General features: G+C 44.7%; 1 protein-coding gene across 1 annotated transcript in view; it reads left to right on the top strand.

Annotated features, from left to right (window-relative positions):
* Positions 1-21,163, top strand: part of DSCAM (DS cell adhesion molecule) — a 678,525-nt gene that overhangs the window by 610,927 nt on the left and 46,435 nt on the right. Inside the window, exons 23-27 of the mRNA XM_052645681.1 lie at positions 1,592-1,755; positions 3,430-3,528; positions 7,627-7,815; positions 9,440-9,730; positions 13,067-13,243. Of these exons, the coding sequence (XP_052501641.1) occupies positions 1,592-1,755; positions 3,430-3,528; positions 7,627-7,815; positions 9,440-9,730; positions 13,067-13,243 (920 nt within the window). The remainder of the gene's footprint in view (positions 1-1,591; positions 1,756-3,429; positions 3,529-7,626; positions 7,816-9,439; positions 9,731-13,066; positions 13,244-21,163) is intronic.

Genomic DNA, 21,163 nt, shown 5'->3' with positions numbered 1-21,163 from the left:
CATCCTCTGTCGCCCCCTTCTCCCACTTTCAATCTTTCCCAGCTTCAGGGTCTTTTCAGATGAGTCAGTTCTTCACATCAGGTGGCCAAAGTACTGGAGTTTCAGATTCAGCATCAGTCTTTCCTATGAATATTCAGGCTGATTTCCTTTAGGATTAACTGGTTTGATCTCCTTGCTGTCCAAGGGACTCTCAAGGGTCTTCTCCAGCACCACAATTCAAAAGCATCAGTTCTTCAGCACTCATCCTTCTTTACAGTCCTTTTGATTTCTTTATGGAATACATTAGGACTTTGCTAATGTAAAACCTGGTTTTCTATGCTCGGTAGGAATTATTGAAATAATAACAGCTGAGATGGAAGGGAGAAAGTGGATGAAATAGGTTCCATTCATGTAACTTTTTTAAGTACTTTATTCAGGGAAATAAATTAAGATATAAATAAAGGGCTGAGCATTCACTGATGAACCTAGAGATTTGAGATTTGAGATTGAGAGGAGTCCCTATTTCCAAACAAAGGCACTTCAAAGACATAAACTATTAAAATGATAGTCTTGGTATATGTGTGCTAAGTCACTGAATCATGTCTGACTCTTTGCAGCCCCATGGACTATAGCTTACCAGGCTCCTCAGTCCATGGGATTCCCCAGGCAAGAACACTGGAGTGGGTTGCCATGCCCTCCTCAGTGACTACTTGCTCATCTCTTTTAATGTCAGTTAAGGAAATAAGCCAGCTCCCAAGTTAAGTGGCGTCCACCAGATGTGGGGATGGCCCTAGGTGACTGGGCAATCCCCTCTCCCTGTGGCCAAAGCTAAGAAATCGCCAAGGAGTTCTCTTTATACCAGGGTTGGCTCATCTCCCTCTTGGCACACTGCAGTTCATTTCTGTTGCCACAGTCATTAACAACTGCAATTTTCCATGAATCTACAAGCCACCCCGAAAGTTAATTTGTCCCAATATGATCTGGTCAAAATGGTATCTTCCCACAGAACCAATCTCGTTTGGGATATGGCAAGCATTGACCTATGTCAGGAGCCAGAAGCCACACAGACCTCCACACAGACTTCTCTTCAACACAGCATTTTGTACAAATAATCAAACTCAGCTGTGTGACTGTTTTCATCATATAATCATGGTTTCAGTCAATTCAATTCAGTTCAGTCGCTCAGTCGTGTCCAACTCTTTGCGACCCCATGAATCACAGCACATCAGGCCTCCCTGTCCATCACCAACTCCTGGAGTTCACTCAGACTCACATCCATCGAGTCAGTGATGCCATCCAGCCATCTCATCCTCTGTCGTCCCCTTTTCCTCCTGCCCCCAATCCCTCCCAGCATCAGAGTCTTCTCCAATGAGTCAACTCTTCTCATGAGGTGGCCAAAGTACTGGAGTTTCAGCTTTAGCATCATTCCTTCCAGAGAACACCCAGGGCTGATCTCCTTTAGAATGGACTGGTTGGATCATGGTTTAGTCCTTACTTAATATAATATTCCGAATGGGTTGTCTGTGTCGGAGGGTGTTTATGCTTTTCCCCAACCTCAGCTGACTTAGATTGTAATTTCTTTAATCTGCGCCTTTTTCTTCCTGTGAGGTAGTAACGGGACCCCCAGCCTGGTAACGATTGATGGGCGGAGAAGCGTCTTCAGCAATGGCAGCTTTGTCATCCGCACTGTGAAGGCAGAGGACTCTGGCTATTACAGCTGTATCGCCAATAACAACTGGGGGTCGGATGAAATTATCTTAAATTTACAAGTACAAGGTACCATGTCTGGGGGTTCTTCTTAATGCTACTTTTTGTATGTATGCCTATGTGCAAAGAATGAAAGTGAGCAAATTTAAAAATCAGCCTTTGTAAAGAACTAATTGCTACTTTCATATAACAAAAGCATAGATGTTCATTTTGGAGATTAGATTTAAACAAATCAAAGTAAAAAAAAAAAAGCATTCATAACCTGAGAGCTAACACTGTTTCCATATTTTCATATGAAAACCTAGTCTCATCTGTCTTTATGTGTGCATCGCTGAAAAAGCCCTTCCTAATAACATGCTAATTGCACGATTTATTCCACATGTATATAAGCATCACCCAAAAAACACCAGCAAGAAATAATTCCAAATTGAGATGCTTTATGAATGTTAATTAACTCGCTAGTCATATGCAATGTATATTAAAAGGACACTAGCTGAAACTCTATAGGGCATTCATGTTTAATTATGTATTTAATACAGTGTATGTAATTTTTTTTTACTTCATACTCCAAAAGTACATGACAAATTTAAGACTGTTGGATTAAAAGCATGCATAAAATCCCAAATGGCTGCTGACTGGGTTCAAATTTGGATGCACAGTGATATTTTATTAGTAGAAAAATCAAAGTGTATATGTTTCCAGATGTGTTATTACATCAATAATTAATATAGTGCTAACAATATTGTCACATTAAATTAATCACATTAATTTGTGTTATCATATTAATAAATCACAGAAGGCTTGATAAAGAATAAAATAAATGTTGCCCTTAGTGAGAGGGAAGGGAAGGAGAACTATCTATTTTTTTCAATAATGTAAAATTGACCTGGAGTTTCAAGTAACTTGATGTTGGGATAATTTCAGGGCATTTTTCAGAGATAGACACTGTGTTATAACTGTAAAGAGATGAATCTATTTTTCATGGCTTTGGGTTAATACCAGGCTTCTCAGAGGAAAAGAGAAGGACATTTTATGAGAAGCTTTCTATATAATTTTGATAACCTTACTCCAAATTTCTTCAGTATTTCTGTCCAGAGAGCTAATCCAAGATATTACTAAGGCTCGTTGATAAGAAGTATGTATTCTTCGAACCTTATGTGACAGTTCAATTGTGTGTACTGCCACTCAGTGGTGCACCTATGATTTCAGTGGAGAGTGTGTGTGTGTGTGTGTGTGTGTGTGTGTGTGTGTGTGTGTGTGGCCTCTTGGAAGGGTGGGTCAAATACTGGAAATTTTTGCAGTTTTTTTCTCACTAGCTACACTTACCCTCCCCCTTTCATATAGCTGAGAACAGAAAAGCTAAGTGGGTGACATTTGTCTTCATCATTTGAATCATGGCCGAAATTCAGAGTAAAATAATGCATGTATCTTTAGTAAGTTCACAGAAGGTTTTAATGAGTGATAAGCCACTCAGATACTCAAGGAATTGGCGAGGGAATGAAGAAATAAATCCAAGTAGAAATGGGGTTGAATTTCTTTAAAGAGTAGAATCATTCTGTTCTATCTCTTTAGCCCAAGATATCAACTAAATAGACATTTTGACAGACATGAATTGCATATTTTGTCAACCTGAAACATTTATTTAATAAATGGCTGTTAAAAATCGTTTGGTAAATGACTGTTAAAGAAGGCTGAAGATGTGAACCACTAATTCTTGTTTTCTAAAAACTGCTTCCTCTCTAGTTCCACCAGATCAGCCTCGGCTCACAGTTTCAAAAACCACCTCTTCTTCTATCACCCTGTCGTGGCTCCCTGGGGACAATGGAGGCAGTTCTATCAGAGGTAAGAAGAAAGAGGTTGCCCACAATGATTGATTAATTGACATTATCCACAAGTTGATAAGTGACACGTTTTTATCAAGTAATTATCATGTGTTAGTTTATTTCTCCCCCAAACTCATCATATAATGAATTCTTCCATTACCTACACATCCCCCCCCCAAAAAAAACACACATCTATCTTTATAGTATTTGTTGTCACTCACTCATTCATCCAAGGAAATCCATTCACAGAATCAGTACCATGCATCTAATCTGAGTGAAATATTAACACATGCCAAGAAAGAACATGAGTATGAGCAAACTCCAGGAGAGAGTGAAGGACAGGGAAGCCTGGCGTGCTTCGGTCTATGGGGTCACAGACAGCTGGACATGACTTAGCAATTGAACAAAAGCCATAAATAAAGAAAAAACAAATGCGGTGCCTTTCCCCTAAGAGGCTACATTGCGTTTCTTCCCCTTGTTGTCAACACTGCTTCTTCTGTTCAGATACTCATTCTTTCAGTTGAGTAACCACAGTGACTGTTCTGATTTAGAATGGACTAAAAGATGGGAGTGACCTAGTTCCACAAATCTTTTGCAATCAGGAGTAGAAAAGAATAAGGGTATTTAAATGGAAGGAAGGGGCTTCCCTGGTGGCTCAGAGGGTAAAGAATCTGCCTGCAGTGTGGGAGACCTGGGTTCGATCCCCGGGTTGGGACGATCCCCTGGAGAAGGAAATGGCAACCCACGCCAGTATTCCTGCCTGGAGAATCCCAGGGACAGTGGAGCCTGGCAGGGTACATACAGTCCATGGGGTCACAGAGAGTCAGACATGAATGAGGGAGTAACACGCCCACTTTCACAAGCTGAAGGAATGAGCTCGCCTGACGATGCCAGCCTCAATGGGACTCGGAGAACATTCTGCGCAATATGTGGACCAAGCAGAGAGAAAGAACTCAGAGGAGCAACTGCAGATGCATGAGAGGAAGGAGCAAGTGACAAAGAGAAAAGGGGTCCTAGAGCAGCTGGGAGAGGTTGGAGGATAGATTTCTGCAGGCAGAGGACATCCTTCTTCTGAGAGAGGAGGAAGGTGAAGAGACAACTGGACAAGCAGAGCCATTTTAGAGCAAAGCCAGTGGCATCTGGAGCCAGCTCATTTCAGCACGTGATGGCAAGTTGCCGCTCCTCTTCCCAGCTTTGCCCTCAGTAATCACAGCCAGGTCAGGGATATTTGCACACCACCAGAATCAAAAATGCTACCCATAGGGGCTTTTCTTTTTTCAAGAGCCAATTGTTAAAATTGATTAGTGTTCTACTGGGCGAAGGGGAGGATCTTTCCCTGTTGTAGGGAAGAAAAAGGTGATATTATTTTTTTTTAATGGTTGGATGATTAGGGGAGAGGACGTGTTTGTGGGTTTGAGGAGCGTGGGTAAAACCTGTAACAGATGCCATAGGAAATGCACTAATGGGGAAGCAAAGCCATTGCCGAGAGGAACAAGGCCCCAGCTGCAGGGAAACGGCGCAGATTTCAGGGGTCACAGTCATCACAGGTTAGTGACTTGCTCAAGAGGTGCTGGGCCAGCTGCACAGGGAGGAGAAGCACGGTTACCAAAGCTGGTGACTGGCAGGGTAAGTGTGGCCAGGACTCACCAGAGTGAGTGAAACCAGGCTTTTGGTTAAGGTGGTCTACCAGAGGTTCTAAGCTGGGTGGAGAACCTTTAAAAAATGGGGCACCAATGGAGGAGTCTGAGGAACCCTAGGACTCAAGGCTCAAATGACACAAAGTCTTGGGTCTGGAGGGGCTTCTCTGGTGGCTCAGATGGTAAAGAATCTGCCTGCAATGCAGAAGACCCAGGTTCAATCCCTGGGTTGGGAAGATTCCCCAGAGAAGAGGATGGCTACCCACTCCAGTATGCTTGCCTGGAGAATCGCATGGACAGAGAAGTGTGAATTCATGGGAGAAGAATTACACGAAGGGCATGGAGTGGAAGGTCTTAGAGAATGGAGCCAATTTCAGTAATGAAGAGTTTCCAAGCAAAGATGACCAGAAATCCTTGAAATACAGTGGGGGCCAAAGCCATTGACATGGGGGTTCCCATGGCCAGTGGTTAGAAAAGCTTCCTAGAAGTGGTTTAGATGGAGGGCTGGAGAAGGAAAGCACACACCCCATGATGCATGGGGCACCAAGGAGTGGTGAAGTTAGGATATGACGGTGGAAGCTAGACCCAGATCCATCACTCACCTGTCCAGTGCTGAGTGCAGGTCAGGAACAGGGAGGGGAAAACAAAGCTTAGGAAAGAGGAGGTGCCCCAAGGCTGCCGGGGCCAGAGGGCAGGGAAGGAGGAGGCAGTAGAGATGGTGCTGACGCTGGCCGCAGAAGGAGGAGTCAGAGACAGGTGACCTCATGTGAGACGCATGGAAAACACTGAGTTCTGGCAGCTTGGGGTTCACAGGCTCTGTGGTGCGGAGGTGAGAAGTGCTTTCTTACTGGTGTTAAAATGGAGTTCCGTGGGCAGGAGAGAAGATGCCAGCATGCTGCTATAAGGACACCACGCATCAAGCAGGCTCCTGGGCTGTCTGGGTGTGAAGGCTTAGGAGACAAGGGCAGAGCAGACAGGACATATTTGCCCCAGGAAGGTGGATGGGGTGGCAGGGATGAAGGCTGCAACAGGGGTGGGGGTTGTCTCCATGGTCACAGGGGCCCAGGAGCACAGGCTTCAGAGTCTGACAGTGGGATGTGAATCCTGCTGGTAAGACCCAAGTGTGATCACCTAACCTCTCTGGACCTCAGTGTCTTGGTCAGTGCTCTGGAGATGTTAATTACTAATGTGCAGGGTTATGTGAGGTGGTGTGAGTAACAGGCTGTGGTTAATGCCCGACACAGTGATTGTGGACTGAGCAGAGTTGGCTGAGGAGAGTCCTACCCCTTTTGGTAGCTCACCCCTTCTCCAAAACTCTGGTTCTCTATAAAACCAAATATATATTATATATAATGTGAAAGTGTGACAGTGTTAGTAGCTCAGTCTTGTCTGGCTCTCTGAGTCTCCAGGACAGCAGCCCACCAGGCTCCTCCGTCCCTGGGATTCTCCAGGCAAGAACACTGGAGTGGGCTGCTGCTGCTGCTAAGTCGCTTCAGTCGTGTCCGACTCTGTGCGACCCCATAGATGGCAGCCCACCAGGCTCCTCCGTCCCTGGGATTCTCCAGGCAAGAACACTGGAGTGGGTTGCCATTTCCTTCTCCAATACCTGAAAGTGAAAAGTGAAAGGGAAGTCGCTCAGCCGTGTCCGACTCTTAGTGACCCCATGGACTGCAGCCTACCAGGCTCCTCCGTCCATGGGATTTTCCAGGCAAGAGTGCTGGAGTGGGGTGCCATCGCCTTCTCCATTGAACCACCAGGAGGATATTATAAAAATATTTATATATCAATATATATTTAATAAATAATATATAATATAAATATATTGATATATAATATATTATATATAAATAATATATATTAATATATATTGAATATATAACATATATTTATATATGAGGGCTTCACTGGTGGCTCAGACTATAAAGAATCTGCCTATAATGCAGGAGACCTGGGTTCAATCCCTGGGTTGGAAAATCCCCTGGAGGAGGGCATGGCAACCTACTCCAGTATTCTTGCCTGGAGAATTCCATGGACAGAGGAGCCTGATGAGCTATAGTCCATAGGGTCAGAGAGAATCAGACACAACTGAAGCGGCTTAGCATGCCTGCACGTAATATATATAATATATAAAAATAGCCCAGCTTCAGACTACACCTGTTCCCAAGGATTGGGCTCATGTGCTCTGAAGATCGGATATTTAGAGATCAGGTTTCCAGTTACACCTTTTAAAGAGAATGGGCAGAACGTGGTTTTAACTTCATTACAATCTCCAGCACTCCCACCATTGTAGCATCTGGTGTAGCCTAAATATCTCATAATCAATATGTCATCACAGCACTTCTCCCAGCTGGGATTTAGTGTCCTGGAGCTCAATTATTCTCTTCTGAAGATATACAATTCTGAGAACTCACCCTTCACACAATCCAAACATTCGAGGGAAAGCAAGTAATGTTCCCGTGACTGCCTCTTGTTTTCCGAAGGATATATACTGCAGTACTCCGAGGACAACAGTGAACAGTGGGGGAGTTTTCCCATCAGCCCCAGTGAACGCTCCTACCGCCTGGAAAACCTGAAGTGTGGGACTTGGTACAAGTTCACTCTCACTGCACAGAACGGAGTGGGACCTGGGCGCATAAGTGAGATCATAGAAGCAAAAACACTGGGCAAAGGTATGTAGGACTTCTGTTGTTTCTAGAAATCCTCTGTCTTTCAGATCAAAGTTGGGTGGGGACGCCAGATTGGAGTCACAAAAGACCACATCATGGATCTGTGAGCTTGAATGTTGTTACCCCTGGATGGGTCTGGCAGTGTTTCAGCATACTGAAAGAGATGGCTGGTCTTTATAAAATAGTCTGATTCTCTTTTTTAATTATTTCATTGGCAGTTTAAAAGAAGAGTGTCCGCAGACATAAAAAACAAGCTTGTGGTCACCAAAGGGGAAAGGTGGAAAGGGGACTAAATTGGGAGTTTGGATTTAACAGATACACACTACTGTGCATAAAATAGATCATCAACAAGGACCTACTGTAGAGCACATGGAACTGTACTATTTTGTAATGACCTAAAAGGGAAAAGAATCTTAAAAGAATATATATATATATATCTATATATATAGATATATATATATATACACACAGACACACACATATGTATAACTGAATCACTTTGCTCTATACTTGAAACCAATATAACATTGTATATTAACTATACTTCAATAAAAATGTTTTTTTTTTAATGTCATTTGAAAATCAAGGGCTTTGGTGCCAACAGTGCTACTCCGTTCCCAGGCTGAGTAGCCATGAAGTGTGACCTTTGCCCTCTTATCTTCTCCTAAGGTGACCTCCTCCCTTGTCACCTCCTCTCTCCTATTTATAACCATCATATTGCCTCATAGACTCTGCTTTCCAGGTGAGAAGTCACTGGGGTTGACTGTTAACCTTCAGCGTGTGTTAGTTTTTCCTCTGAAAGGTAGACCTTCAGGGAGGCAAACCCCAGGGCAGTGATGTTCAGAGGTGAAATATGCAGCCTGGAAACAGCAGCGGGAGGGAGGGACAGAGCTGCATGTGAGTGTAGGTGAGGAGGTGAAGAGAGGGTCTTTGCAGGTTTCCTCCCGCTAACTCTCATCCAGTGGCATGGACCACATGACAGGCATGCCAGACATCAGCAGGCGAGGGTGTCGTTTGGATGCAGTGCTGAGTTTTGGATAACACACACCAGGGCTCACATGATGAAGTGCTGACTTCTGCAGAAATATACCCGTTGGGTCCCTTGGTTCCAGTACGAGGCGCTTGGACAGCAAGGGTGCTGTGGGTACTTCCCACATCCGAGTCTGCCTTCTCTTGGGTCAGGTCCATGAATGGACACATAAGCCCAGCACATCACAGTGGTTCCTTCAAAACTACTCAAGGAGGAGGAATCCCTCAAAGCTACCTGAGAGGCTGTGTCCTGGGCTGACATCCTAAGTTTTGTCCACCAATTAAAACAAACAAACAAACAAAAAAACACTCAAGGAAACACATACCTGAGAACAGAATTGTTCTTCAGGGAAATCTAAGATTCACAAAGATAACCGTTACCCACCCAATGTTCCCTTTCATTCCTAGATTATCTTGGCTCGGACAGCCTGTTGGTTCATAAGATCCTGGTAAAGAGTGGACAGATAGCAAGTAGCCTGTGACCCAGACTTGGACTGAGCCCCTCGCCTGTGGGGAAGCAGTCTAAGGGCAGTGCAGGATGATCTTGGTGACCTTCACTCACACACCCCATGGCCTGGCCCCTGTGCCTTTTCTGCAGAGCCCCAGTTCTCGAAGGAGCAGGAGCTCTTCGCTAGCATCAATACCACACGCGTGCGGCTCAACCTCATCGGCTGGAATGACGGTGGCTGCCCCATCACCTCCTTCACACTCGAGTACAGACCCTTCGGGACCACAGTCTGGACCACGGCCCAGCGAACCTCCCTCTCCAAGTCCTACATCCTGTATGACCTGCAGGAGGCCACGTGGTATGAGCTACAGATGAGGGTGTGCAACAGCGCGGGCTGTGCAGAGAAGCAGACCAACTTCGCCACGCTCAACTACGATGGCAGTAAGCTGGCCCTGGTCTCCCGCTTGCATCTCGGGACGCGTGCACAAACTCGCTGTCCCTTTCCCATTCGACATCCATCCTCGGCGCAATGTGACCCGTGCCCGCAGATCCCCTTAAGCTTGGGGGCCGTCCAGTCTGTTCCCCGCAGGGCTCCCTAGACCAGGTACCCGTGTGCCCATGGCTGAGTTCCAGGAAGGAGGGACTGAGGCCCGGGGACCCTCACCAGGCAGTCAGGGTGCAGGAGTGACTTCTCTTCGGGCTGAAGGTTTCTCTGCACGTGGTTGGTGCTTGGTCATGACTGTGAGCTAACACTGCTTTTGTTGTCTTCCTCCCCTCCGCCCACCCCATCCCAAACCACATGACAGCTTTCTTTTTTCTCTCATTTAGCCCTTAAATTGCATGTTCAAAAGCAGTTTTCCATAAGTGAAGGCACTTATGTTAGTCTCTGAGAAGAAACAGAGGCACAGATAGAGATAGAATAATGTCATAGGGTGGTAGTGGGCATGCACACACATGCACTTACATGCACACATTTGTAGGCTCACACACACACAAACATGCAATTGGCAAGGGGTTTCTGAGAACCAGGCAAGGTGTCTCGTGATGATTAGTTGACCGAAAATAAGAAAGAGACATTTTTCTCCTTTTTTTCCTACAACTAGTATTGTGAGCCATTTATTGATGTTGAACAAATGTCAAGCCCAGTGAAGCTAAAGACGGTCTGATGTTGATGGTTCTGCAGTCAGGGAATTTCAGAGAGTCCTAACTAGAAGCAAGTTGAGCTGATTTTTGCAGCTTTGCAGCAATGGTCCACTCTGGGAAAGGCAGTGGCTGAATTAGGTGCTGTGCTTATTTGTAAAAACAGTCTCCACTGGTTAGATAATTTGGAGCTGTGGGCTCAGCTCCCTCAGAGCCCCTGTCCAGCATCTACCCACCAGGCCAGACCATGGTGCTGGGTGACTTACCCAGAAAGTCTGTGCTTGAGCAAACAGCCCCTACTATATTCTTCACTGGAAAGGCTAAGGGGTGTCCTCTCCTGTGCTTGTGTGCATTCAGGATCTTGCCTTAATTATAGCCCAGGCAGGAACTTCCTTGGAGTACTGGTTATCCTGTCCTAAGAAAAGAGAGTCCATAAACCCAAGGAGCCTGGGACATGACCAAAGGATGCTCTGAAGGTGATGTGGACTCCACTCCTCCCTTAGCCATTTTCTTCTGGTCAGTCTTGACCAGCCCTGGGCTTGTTCCTCCCACCCTGGCACACTGTAAACCCACCCTGGAATTTCCTGCACAAATTCCTCCTCAGCCACAGCACAGGCTTGCCCCCAGCATTGCAGGCCTGGGTGGGGTGAAGGCAAGAAGGTGCCTATGTGGGAGTCCTGTGGGTGGTGATACCAGCCTGGGCCCCCACAAGGCCCCTGATCCAGCTCCCAGAAGTGAGGCTTCTCCTCAGAAGCCCTGCTCCTCCTGGGCCACATCACTCTAATCTCCTGGCCTCAATCAGCAATGACTGCACTTCAAGAGGTTCCATCACAGAGCATCAGCCCATAGAGCAGCACATCTGACCTGCTTTCTCCTCCAACTCTGTTTCATTCTTTGATCTGACAAACTAAAGGGCTTTGATGCTGACCAGACATTTTCCCTAGCGTTTAAAGGCTCCCCAAAGTCCTTTGCTAGCAGGGTACACATTTGAGCAGAAAGTATATTTCTTGCTTTAGATGATGGACGTCCACTAATTGCCTTTCGATCATCCCGCTCTGGCACCCAGCCTCACTGTAATCTGTGTGGTCCAGCGTGCACAGCTTCAAGGTGCACGTTGTTGATAGGCTTACAGCTAATCATTTAATTAGCAAACTCTCACATGCAGCATTTGAAACTGTCATTCTTACTTACAAAGTGCTCTGCAGACTTTAAATGGTTATTTTCTAAAAGAAATATCCTCACTTTATCCGAGATCTCAGATTAGAATCATGAAAAACATCCTACATGTAAAATGTTCTGAAATCTGAGATGATTTTATTACACTAGAAAGAAAAATGTTACATATTTCTTTGAACCAAGCTTGTGGATATATAGCTTTAATATCTCTTGTGTCACTTCTGCCTGAAGAATTTTTTTTTCATTTGGGAGAAAACAAACATTGATGATTAGCTTTCTGGCTGTACTAGTCAGATTTCAGATTCTTCTGGTTTTTTTTTTTTTTTTGGACTCTTTCTTCTGCCATTCCCTCAGCCAGGTGTTTGTACTGGTCCTGTGTCATCTTGGTTTTGCAGACACATCCTCTCCTGCCTCCCCTTTTGTGCCTCTTACCTGAGTTCTGAGCATTTGCAGGCCTGGGGCTCCAGCCAAAACTGGAGTTTATAAGTTGGAAGAATGATATTATTGGCCTTAGCAGACAGCAGAGGGGCCTGGTGTTCTGTATCCCTGCTCTACTCACTAAATGCAGGACAAAGACACTTTTTGTTCAAAGGGAAATTATATTATTTTTGCATTATTTTTCCTAAATTACTGACTTCCTGGCCCTTGTTTTACATGGAAAATACAGAAGACTGGAGCATCTTTTCATAGTGGTGGATGCCAAAATGCAAGCTCCATAAAAGGGGATGCCTGTGTTTGAATCTCTGGACCCATTTTGTTCAGCCTCAGCAGAAGGCAGCTTAAAGCAGCTCAGAGTTCAGACTGCTTAAGTGTTTCCTTGTAATTCTAAATAATCTGAATTTCAGGGCATTATAAATAGCCTTGCTTTAGAGACCTGGATGGCTTCTCTTTGAAAAGTTGATTTTGCTCTAATGTCCTGAAACGAGACTTTTAAAAGTAGATTTGGTCTTACATCCATAATAAAAAGCAATGAAATAACCAAAGAAAAGAGATTTTCAGCTCCTTTAAGCGGGTCTATCTGGTACAGTCTCCACAAAGCCTGCCTTCTGTCCACTTGCCAAACCCATTGTTCCTTCTTTGATGTGCAATTTTTCAAACAGCCACTCTCAATTGTGTCCTGGGTGACATTCAACTCCAGGTAAATGCATGTGACTTTTCAAAGTACCCAGCCTGGATATTATGCTTTCAAGTGTCAACACCCAGCATGTTACCAGTGAAGGCCCTTCCAAAGAAATGGGCTTTGTCCTTTGCGCAGACTCTAGTTCCATTTTTGTAGAGTAAGCATAGGAGGGAAGTGAGTGAGTAAAGAAATTAGCAAGGACCTAGATGAAGAGTTCCTTCCATCTTCATCTCTGTGGACGCCCTCGGATCACTCGCGCGGTTCTTATAACCCATCATCCCTAAAAACTCCGCCATACTGTCGTCATTAACAGTCACCTAACATCATGACCCTGTTTTCAGGTACAATCCCCCCACTCATTAAGTCAGTTGTCCAAAGCGATGAAGGGCTGACAACCAACGAGGGGCTCAAGATGCTGGTGACCATCTCCTGTATCCTGGTGGGGGTCCTGATGCTGTTTGTGCTCCTGCTGGTGGTTCGGAGGAGGAGGCGTGAGCAGAGGCTGAAGCGGCTGAGAGGTGAGCGGAGGCTCGGCCGCCCCCCCGAACAGCGGGACCAACAGCTAGCTGAGGGGATCTCACCCCACGAATGCCTTTCCCTCTCTGGGCTAGATCCCCAGGCTGCCTGGTTCTGTGACCCATGATATTCCTTGAGCAGGGTGTCAGGGCCTCGCGGGCAAGTCATACAAAAGTTACTACTCAGAAACTGGGTGAAAGCCAACCTCTTTCAAGTGTCCTAAATCCTAACTTGTCAGTAGGGCAGACCAAGAGAATGACTTTCCTGTGGGTTTGCCAACAACCACTCTTTAATTTTCAGTCCCTGCAGCAATGCCACCAATTACGGCCTCCTTTAAAAAGACCTGTCTGATGGACTCTGGAAATGAGAACTGTTTTATTGCTGGGAAGAGGAAATTGAGGGTTTATGGTCCCGGGAAAGCATTGTGAGGCAGAAAACACACGCTTTCCTGAATTAGAAATTGGAGCAGAATTCTGGTGTAAGAGTTTCACTTTAACTAATAGAAAATAAAATAATAGATGATAATAACTTGCGCCAAATGAGAGCCATTGTCAGCAGCACCATTATTACAATGTCCAGCTCTGTAGATTCTGTGCACCGGAGCTATTTCCAGGTCCTGTGCAACAGCCCTACTGGCTCTGGCTCTGTGCTGTGAGGACAATGAGTTCTTTCAAATACAAAGCCCTGGACAGGACAGAGTTCTCTGTGTCCCTCCTCTTTACCTGTCAGGATATTGAGTAAATCCAAGTTTCGGTAGAATGCATATACAGGCTGCTTGCACTTTAGTGTCACTGCAGTGAGGGGAATGCAGCATCCCCTGTGTTCTCCAAATTTGCATTTGAAAGACAAGCCTGAAAGCTCTGTCCTTAAGATGTCTGAGGATATCCCCAAGCCCTGCTGGTAGATCTGGACGTTGACCTCTTGTGTAATTAACCATAGACCAGTTAGATCAGTGGGACAGGGGATATTTCCACCTGTCTTCTCGTAGCCAGGGCATCCTCTTGATACAGCTCTGTTAGGTAGTTAGTATAGGAAACAGGAGTCCAAAATGGAGGTGGCTAAAAGACAAGGAAGGGAAAAGCCTCAGAAAATAGAACCAAGGAAGGTCAGAGGAAGGTCCGAGGACCTGAGTGAGGACCTCAGGTAGAACAAACAGCACTCCTGGCTAGCCCAATTTACATAGGGCAGGCCCGGGGGAGGGAAAACATATAAAAAGAGGACCCAAAGCACGGTCTCTCTCTCTGTCTCTCTCCTGCACGCTGCCATGCTCCCCCACTCTCTTGTCTTCGCGTCTTTGGGTCAGCATGCCCTCACGCCTCAAGGATGATTCTCTTGCTATTTTCTAAATAAAATAGAGCTGTAACACTGATTTGTCTAAGAGCTATAACATGGTCTGTCCAAGACCCAAGAGCTGGGACGTGCCGAGGGCTTTAATGTGGGTCACTCCAAATCTTTGTTGTGACAAGACAGAACCGAGGAGCACACACTCACCTGACAGTAAGCACAAAACAGGAAGCAATTAATTGCAACTGGGGAGGAAAGGGGGTGCCATTTATGAGAACAGCATCACAAAAACATCGTATTGCCTAATCTATTGAGAAATTCAGTATCAGGTGTGCTGTATTGGATTCTGTTCACAAGTGTTCATCATTAAAATACGAAAAGGACTTTTTTTAAAAAAATAAGTTTTTAGTTATTTATTTTTGGCTGTGCTGGGTGGTCATTGTTGCACGGGCTTTTTTCTAGTTGTGGTGAGTAGAGGCTATTCTCTGGTTGTGGTACAAGGGCTTCTCACTGCAGTGGCTTCTCTTGTTGTGGAACACAGGCTCAATAGTTGCAGCTCCCAGGCCCTAGAGCACAGGCTCAATAGCTGTGGTGCACGGGCTTAGCTGCTCCACAACATGTGGGATCTTCCCAGACCAGGGATCAAACTTGTATCTCCTGTATCAGCAGGTGGATTCTTTACCACTGACCACCAGGAAAGCCTCCAAAAGGACTTTTTAAACCACCCTCACCCTTTTTTTCTTAACCAAAAACAGAAACCCATATCCTGGCCTTAGGGGCATTGTCATTGAGGTACCAAGGCTGTCTGTTCTTGTTGCACCGAGACAGATTGAACTGGTTGCATTTAGAAGACTAGAAATTGCCCATATAACATTCTTAAAAACCAACAGTAACACTTTCTCATCCATCATTCCTCTTTGATCACAAGGGTTTACCTACACATGTGTTAAAGACTAAATCCCTCTCAGCATCTGCCCCCTGCCTCTGCTAAATTCACCTTTTCTTTTTGCCCTGGCCCCCGTTGCTTCCTTTCACCTCCCCAGCTATTGTCTGATTTTCCTCTTCTATTTAACAACTTGAACACCCCAACCTCGCTCTTCTCGGCCAAGAGCAAGAAAAAGATGCTAAAGCTGTTGCATATTCTTCCTGGTGCATTTGAGTCAGACCGGTGGCAGGTGGGATGTCCTTTCTTTTTGTTCTTCACAGTCCCTTGTAATTTTGTTATTGCCTTGCAAGGACTCTGTCTAGAAAATATCCTGGGCTGGCATTTTTATTGTTGGTGCCTCCGCCGTCCCACACCACTGTTTTGTCACTGGTCTCGGTACAGAGAGCGCCTCATCACATCCTCAAGTCCAGCCTTTCATTCCCCGGAAATGAGTTTGTTTTCTTTGTGCCAGAGCAGAGAGAAAGAGCTAACACAAAGGTTTCAGCAGGGGCAGAAAATAAGTGCTGTGGCAAAGATGTATTCATGGGAGATGCTGAGGAGCAAAGAATCCCAGAGAAGTAGCTGGCAGGGCACAAAGGTATCTGCAGTCTTGCATTTTACTTGCCTAATAAAAGCTTCCAAGTCAAGAGTTTGAGAAGAGGGCAGAAAGAAGGGAAAATTATCAGATACCTCATTCCATAGCCTTCCAAATGGCAGGTTTTACTTTGGATACACTAAGATATTCAGTTCAACACATTCTCGCTGATTATCTTCCATGGACCAGATGCAACATTTTTTAAAACCAACTGTAAAATTTTCTTATTAACCATTTCTATTTGATCACAAGAATTTGGCCAGGTCCTGGAGAGAAAAGAAAGGTTACTAAGATTCTGTCCCAGGATAATGGAAGCTGATACCCTAGTGGCAGTCAGCAAAGGCTTACGTGGGATATGCTCGTCTTTCTATACCATTGAAAAATGTGCCATAAAAGGGCAGAGTGAGTGACTAGGGCTATTGGGAGAATCAGTGAAAGGGCAGAAAAGAAAGTGAAAGTGTTAGTTGCTCAGTCATGTCCAACTCTTTGCAACCCCATGGACTATAGCCCACCAGGCTCCTTGGTCCATGCGATTCTCCAGGCAAGAATACTGGATTGGGTTGCCATGCCCTCCCCCAGGGTGTTTTCTTGACTCAGGGATGAAACCCAGGTCTCCTGCATTGCAGTCAGATTCTTCACCAGCTGAGTCACATGGGAAGCCCAAAAGGCCAGACCCTGCCCCTCAAAGATCTGTCTTTTAGGTTTGAAGGGCCCTTGAACTGGTATGTTAATTAATAATACAACATGTTTCCCATTCACTCGTGGGAGGAAACTAGAGCCACAGAGTTTAAGGTAGTAGGTGCCCGTCTATTAAACAGAGTCCATTAGTAGAATCACTCAGTTACTACCTGACCCACATAAGGCACAGATCATGTCCCTGGGTTAGAATGAGTTCAAATATATTTACAGATTGATTGGCTTCATACAATATTTTATTGTGTAAAATAAGGACATTTCTAACAATAGGTCAGTATTTCCTGAGCAACTACTCTTCAGGATCAAAACTGGAAATAGGAAAATTTGGATTATAGGAAAATACTGCAGGGGTTCCTAATGAACACTGTAAGATCAACTCCATGCCATTGACCTTGTTTGATTGCTATATGCTACTCAATGTTTATAAGTAGGTTTGTTTCACTGTATCGACAAGCAACCTAGTTAGATAACGCACCATAACGTGCTTTATGTAAATTTTTTTAAAAAAAGAAAGAAAGAAAATGGGACTCAAGCAGTTTAGCCAACCTATATTCTTCCTTCCTGAGTGAATTACTAATTTTAGAGCCTAACGACCTCCTAAAGTCTAAATTGTCTTCAAGTGCTACCTTTTTTTAAAAATCTATAACCTTATCCACAAGTTCAGAAGCCGCATTTTGCTTTAAATGATGCCCTGATTTTTTCCTATTGCTAGCTCCTTTGAAGTGCAAGGTTATAGAATAAATCACTGGCTGGGCCCATGATCCCAGCAGTGCCAAATTATAAAAATTTGATTCCAATGTCAAGTAATCAAGGCCAGGGTCACTAAAAGCTTCCCCTCTTAGTATGAGTTTACCCAAGAGGGTGCAAAGTACCCAACCAGCATGGGTCAACTGGCAGTGCCAAGCCAAAAAGCTGCTTCCAACGTTTCAAATAAGCTAAAGATAAAAATCAGTGGATGACGTAAAATCTGACCTTCTTCCCTTGAACAGAAGCATATTTATTATTTGAAACATGGTTTCAAATGGATTAATAGTTTAAAGCCGATTAGTTCCGGAAGACCATTCCTAAAGAGAATGTGGCCTTTGGTCATCCACAGGCACGGCTGAAGGGGTGGGCCGTGCCTGTTCTAATATTCCATTTATCTGCTCTGCAAATATCTGAGCTAAATCTCTCCTCTGTAAAACCAACACTTAGCTTGAACTCTGATAATCTAAAGGAAGAAAGATGTGCATCTGGGAGCTCAAAGACACTTGGACTCAAGGTAGACATGTATAAAGGTGGCCAGGATGCATTGAGTCATATGCATGCAAATAGAGTGGTGGGTGGGCCCCCCAGAGACGTCACTGCCGAACTAATAAATGTCCCAGTTAGGGCTGAGATGGGATCAGAAATCTGAAACTGTAGGTCTCAGCTTTGCATTTTCTTCCTTCTTCGTTCCTTTTTGTTTTCTTTCTTTTTGGCCTTTTGACCTTCATTTCTTAAAAGTCATCCTTTCAAAGCTTCAAGTGTGTTATGGCAGAACTAAATTTTTAAAAAGGGTTTCTTTATCTTACAATGGGAAAGCACAGCAATAGAGGGAAGGTAACAGAGCCAGGCCAATGGCAGCCACGGAGCGAGGGATGGGGGCACGGGGGTGGGCAGGGTGCAGGCAGGAGCAGGAGAGAGCCAGGTGGTCTCAACCCAGGGCTTTGCCCTGCCTGTGGGTTCTATTGTGTCCGTTTCTGTATTCCAGTTTTCTGAGATGGCAAGAATATATGGTCGTCTTTTCTGGGTTATGTATTTTGTCATGGCTTTGGAATCAGCTTTCATTTAACTAGATGATTGGGGGTCCTTTTTGCGAGCCTATAAAAATGTAAATGGAGGTTTTAGAGCCCTTGGGAAAATAGCTGCTTTATGAGCTCCCTTTCAATTCCACAGAAAAGCAGGGGTTGTTGTGAGGGAGTTTGCAAGTAAGAGCTTTTGAGAGGTGGTAAAGCAGGCGAAGGGGCTTCCCAAGTGGCACCCACTAGGTAAAGAACACGCCTGCCAATGGAGGAGATGTTAAGTGATGTGGTTCCGCCTCTGGGTTGGGAAGATCCCCTGGAGGAGGACAGGGCAACCCACCCCAGTATTCTTGCCTGGAGAATCCCATGGACAGAGGAGCCTGGTGGATTACTGTCCATAGGGTTGCACAGATTTGGACACGACTGAAGCGGTTTAGCAGGCTCGCAAAGCGGGGGGAAATCTGCTGCTATCAAGTTGGTTTTGTGTTTGGGAGGCGTGTGCATGTGATTGCCCTGGAGAGGTATGAAGCAAAGCAAATTCCATTCACTTAACCAGGACCTTGGAGATGGAAGTGTGAAGATGTGCCTATGAATGAGAGTCCTCTTTTTAAAAGAAACAGAAGGGACTTCCCTGGCAGTCCTGTGCTTAAAGACTTTGACTTTCAATGCAGGGGAGGCAGATTCCATTCCTGATCAGGGAACTAAGACCCCACATGTCTTGTGGCCAAGAAACCAAAACATAAAAAAAGAAGCAATATTTTATTAATAACAAATTCAATAAAGTCTTTAAAAATGGTCCACATCAAAAAAAAGTCCTTAAAAAATAAAATAAACATTAGAGCATGTGCTCAGGACTAGCACAGCTGCAGCACTGGAGGCCTGTGCTGCCTCGTTGATAAGAACGCCTAACCCAAGTGCAGACCCCTCGGGAGGGATGGTTCACAAAGAAGAGGGAACGGAGGAACCACCCTGTGATGCTTTTACCCAGCTGGGATGCCTCTTCCCGAAAACTGACTAAATCACGATTAATTGACAGAGTGCTAGCATTTTCCATGCTTTCTTCTTCCTTTTTCTGTAAGTCTTTATACTGTCCTGCTTTAGTCTCTTAATAGCTGTGCAAATAGGTGTGAATAAACTTGACATCTTGACACTGTTGTGCTCTATTTTGCTGACATGAAAACTGAAGGGAACTTGAAAACCACGCATCAGTTAGGTAGGGACTAGCAGGAGAGCTGAGATCACTTTCTTCTACCCAATCCTTTCTCCATGATACTTCTTCAGTTTTGGAACATTCAGGAGAGAAATAGTCTGTCGAATCCTTATTAAGCTAGCTTAAAAAGATACGTCAAAGAAACATGGAATTAAACACAGAATCAGTGTATTAACCCAGAATCAATAATGACTTTATCATTTTATTTTTCCCCATGAAAGATATTTGGTTTGTTCATTTCTTATCTCTATATTCATTACTACCCAGGCCCCCCTATATTTAAAGAAAAAGGATTCCTTTTTGCTTGCCTGTCCTTAACCTACTGCCCTTCTCTCCACTTCTTTTCCCCTCTGAATTCTTGAAAGACTCTTTAAGAGTCAATTACATCATGTCTCACAAGCTCCTCTGAATCCTGTCTCACTGCTCCCCCAACCCCTCAAATGAAAATGCTCTCCTAAAGGCAGGGGGTCACTTACCTTAAGATCCCCAAATTCTCCTTTCAGCTATCATCATCCGGCCCTCTTTGCACATCCAGAGTGTTACCACATGTAATTTTTTGAAACATTTTTTTTTCATCATTGAGCATCACTAGGAAAGCCTGGTAATGTGTCTCCATCATCTCCTAGACTGAAAGATGAAGGGAAGAGCACAGAGCCAATGACGGATATAGAGAAACAGCCAGGGCTTTAGAAAGGTGTCAAAAAGTCTAAATCTCAGACTGAGCTGAAATTTGTGGGGGAAAAAAGTGGCAGACAACACAAAAGAGCGTGGAGCTGTGCAGGGAAAGAAGAAAAAGAAGGCTTAAGATGATGTTCTCATCTTAACAGATGGCAGGTAGAAGAAGACGGACTCAGCATCTGTTTTACTTTGGTGTGAACCAAGACAAGTGCTATTCAGACCAGAAAATGTGAAAAAAGAATTATAGAAAAAGAAGGAAGGATGAGGGGGATTTTGAGAAAGGAAGGGAGGGAGGGATGGGAGGAAGGAAAAGGAAAAAGGATAACTTGGGTTGTTTGAGAAAATCATCAAAGCCCCTGATTACTTAAATTGATTTACTCTTTCGAAACCTCCTATGTGCTAGTGATTTTGGGAGGACTGGAGAGGATGCTGCCTAAAGTCATCTTCCTAACTCCTTGCTAGTAGATCAGGCAAGCCAGGCTTACAACAAACTATTACACAGGACCCCAGATGAGGAGAACCAGACTGTGGGCACCAGCTGATGCAGTGACAATCCCCAAGAGGGACGTTTTCTCTCACTGGAAAGATTGGCAAAGGTGTTGTGTGGTTCCCCTCCATTGTTGTTATCCAGTCACTCAGTCGTGTCTGACTCTTTGCGACCCCATAGACTGCAGCACGTCAGGCTTCCTGTCCTCCACTCTCTCCCAGAATCTGCTCAAACTCACGTCTATTGAGTCGGTGATGCCATTTCTAACCATTTCATCCTCTGTC

This window comes from Budorcas taxicolor, chromosome 1 (assembly GCF_023091745.1).
Source record: "Budorcas taxicolor isolate Tak-1 chromosome 1, Takin1.1, whole genome shotgun sequence".
Taxonomy (NCBI): domain Eukaryota; kingdom Metazoa; phylum Chordata; class Mammalia; order Artiodactyla; family Bovidae; genus Budorcas; species Budorcas taxicolor.
Note: the sequence above shows the minus strand (reverse complement) of the source record. Positions and strands in the feature narration are given on the sequence as shown.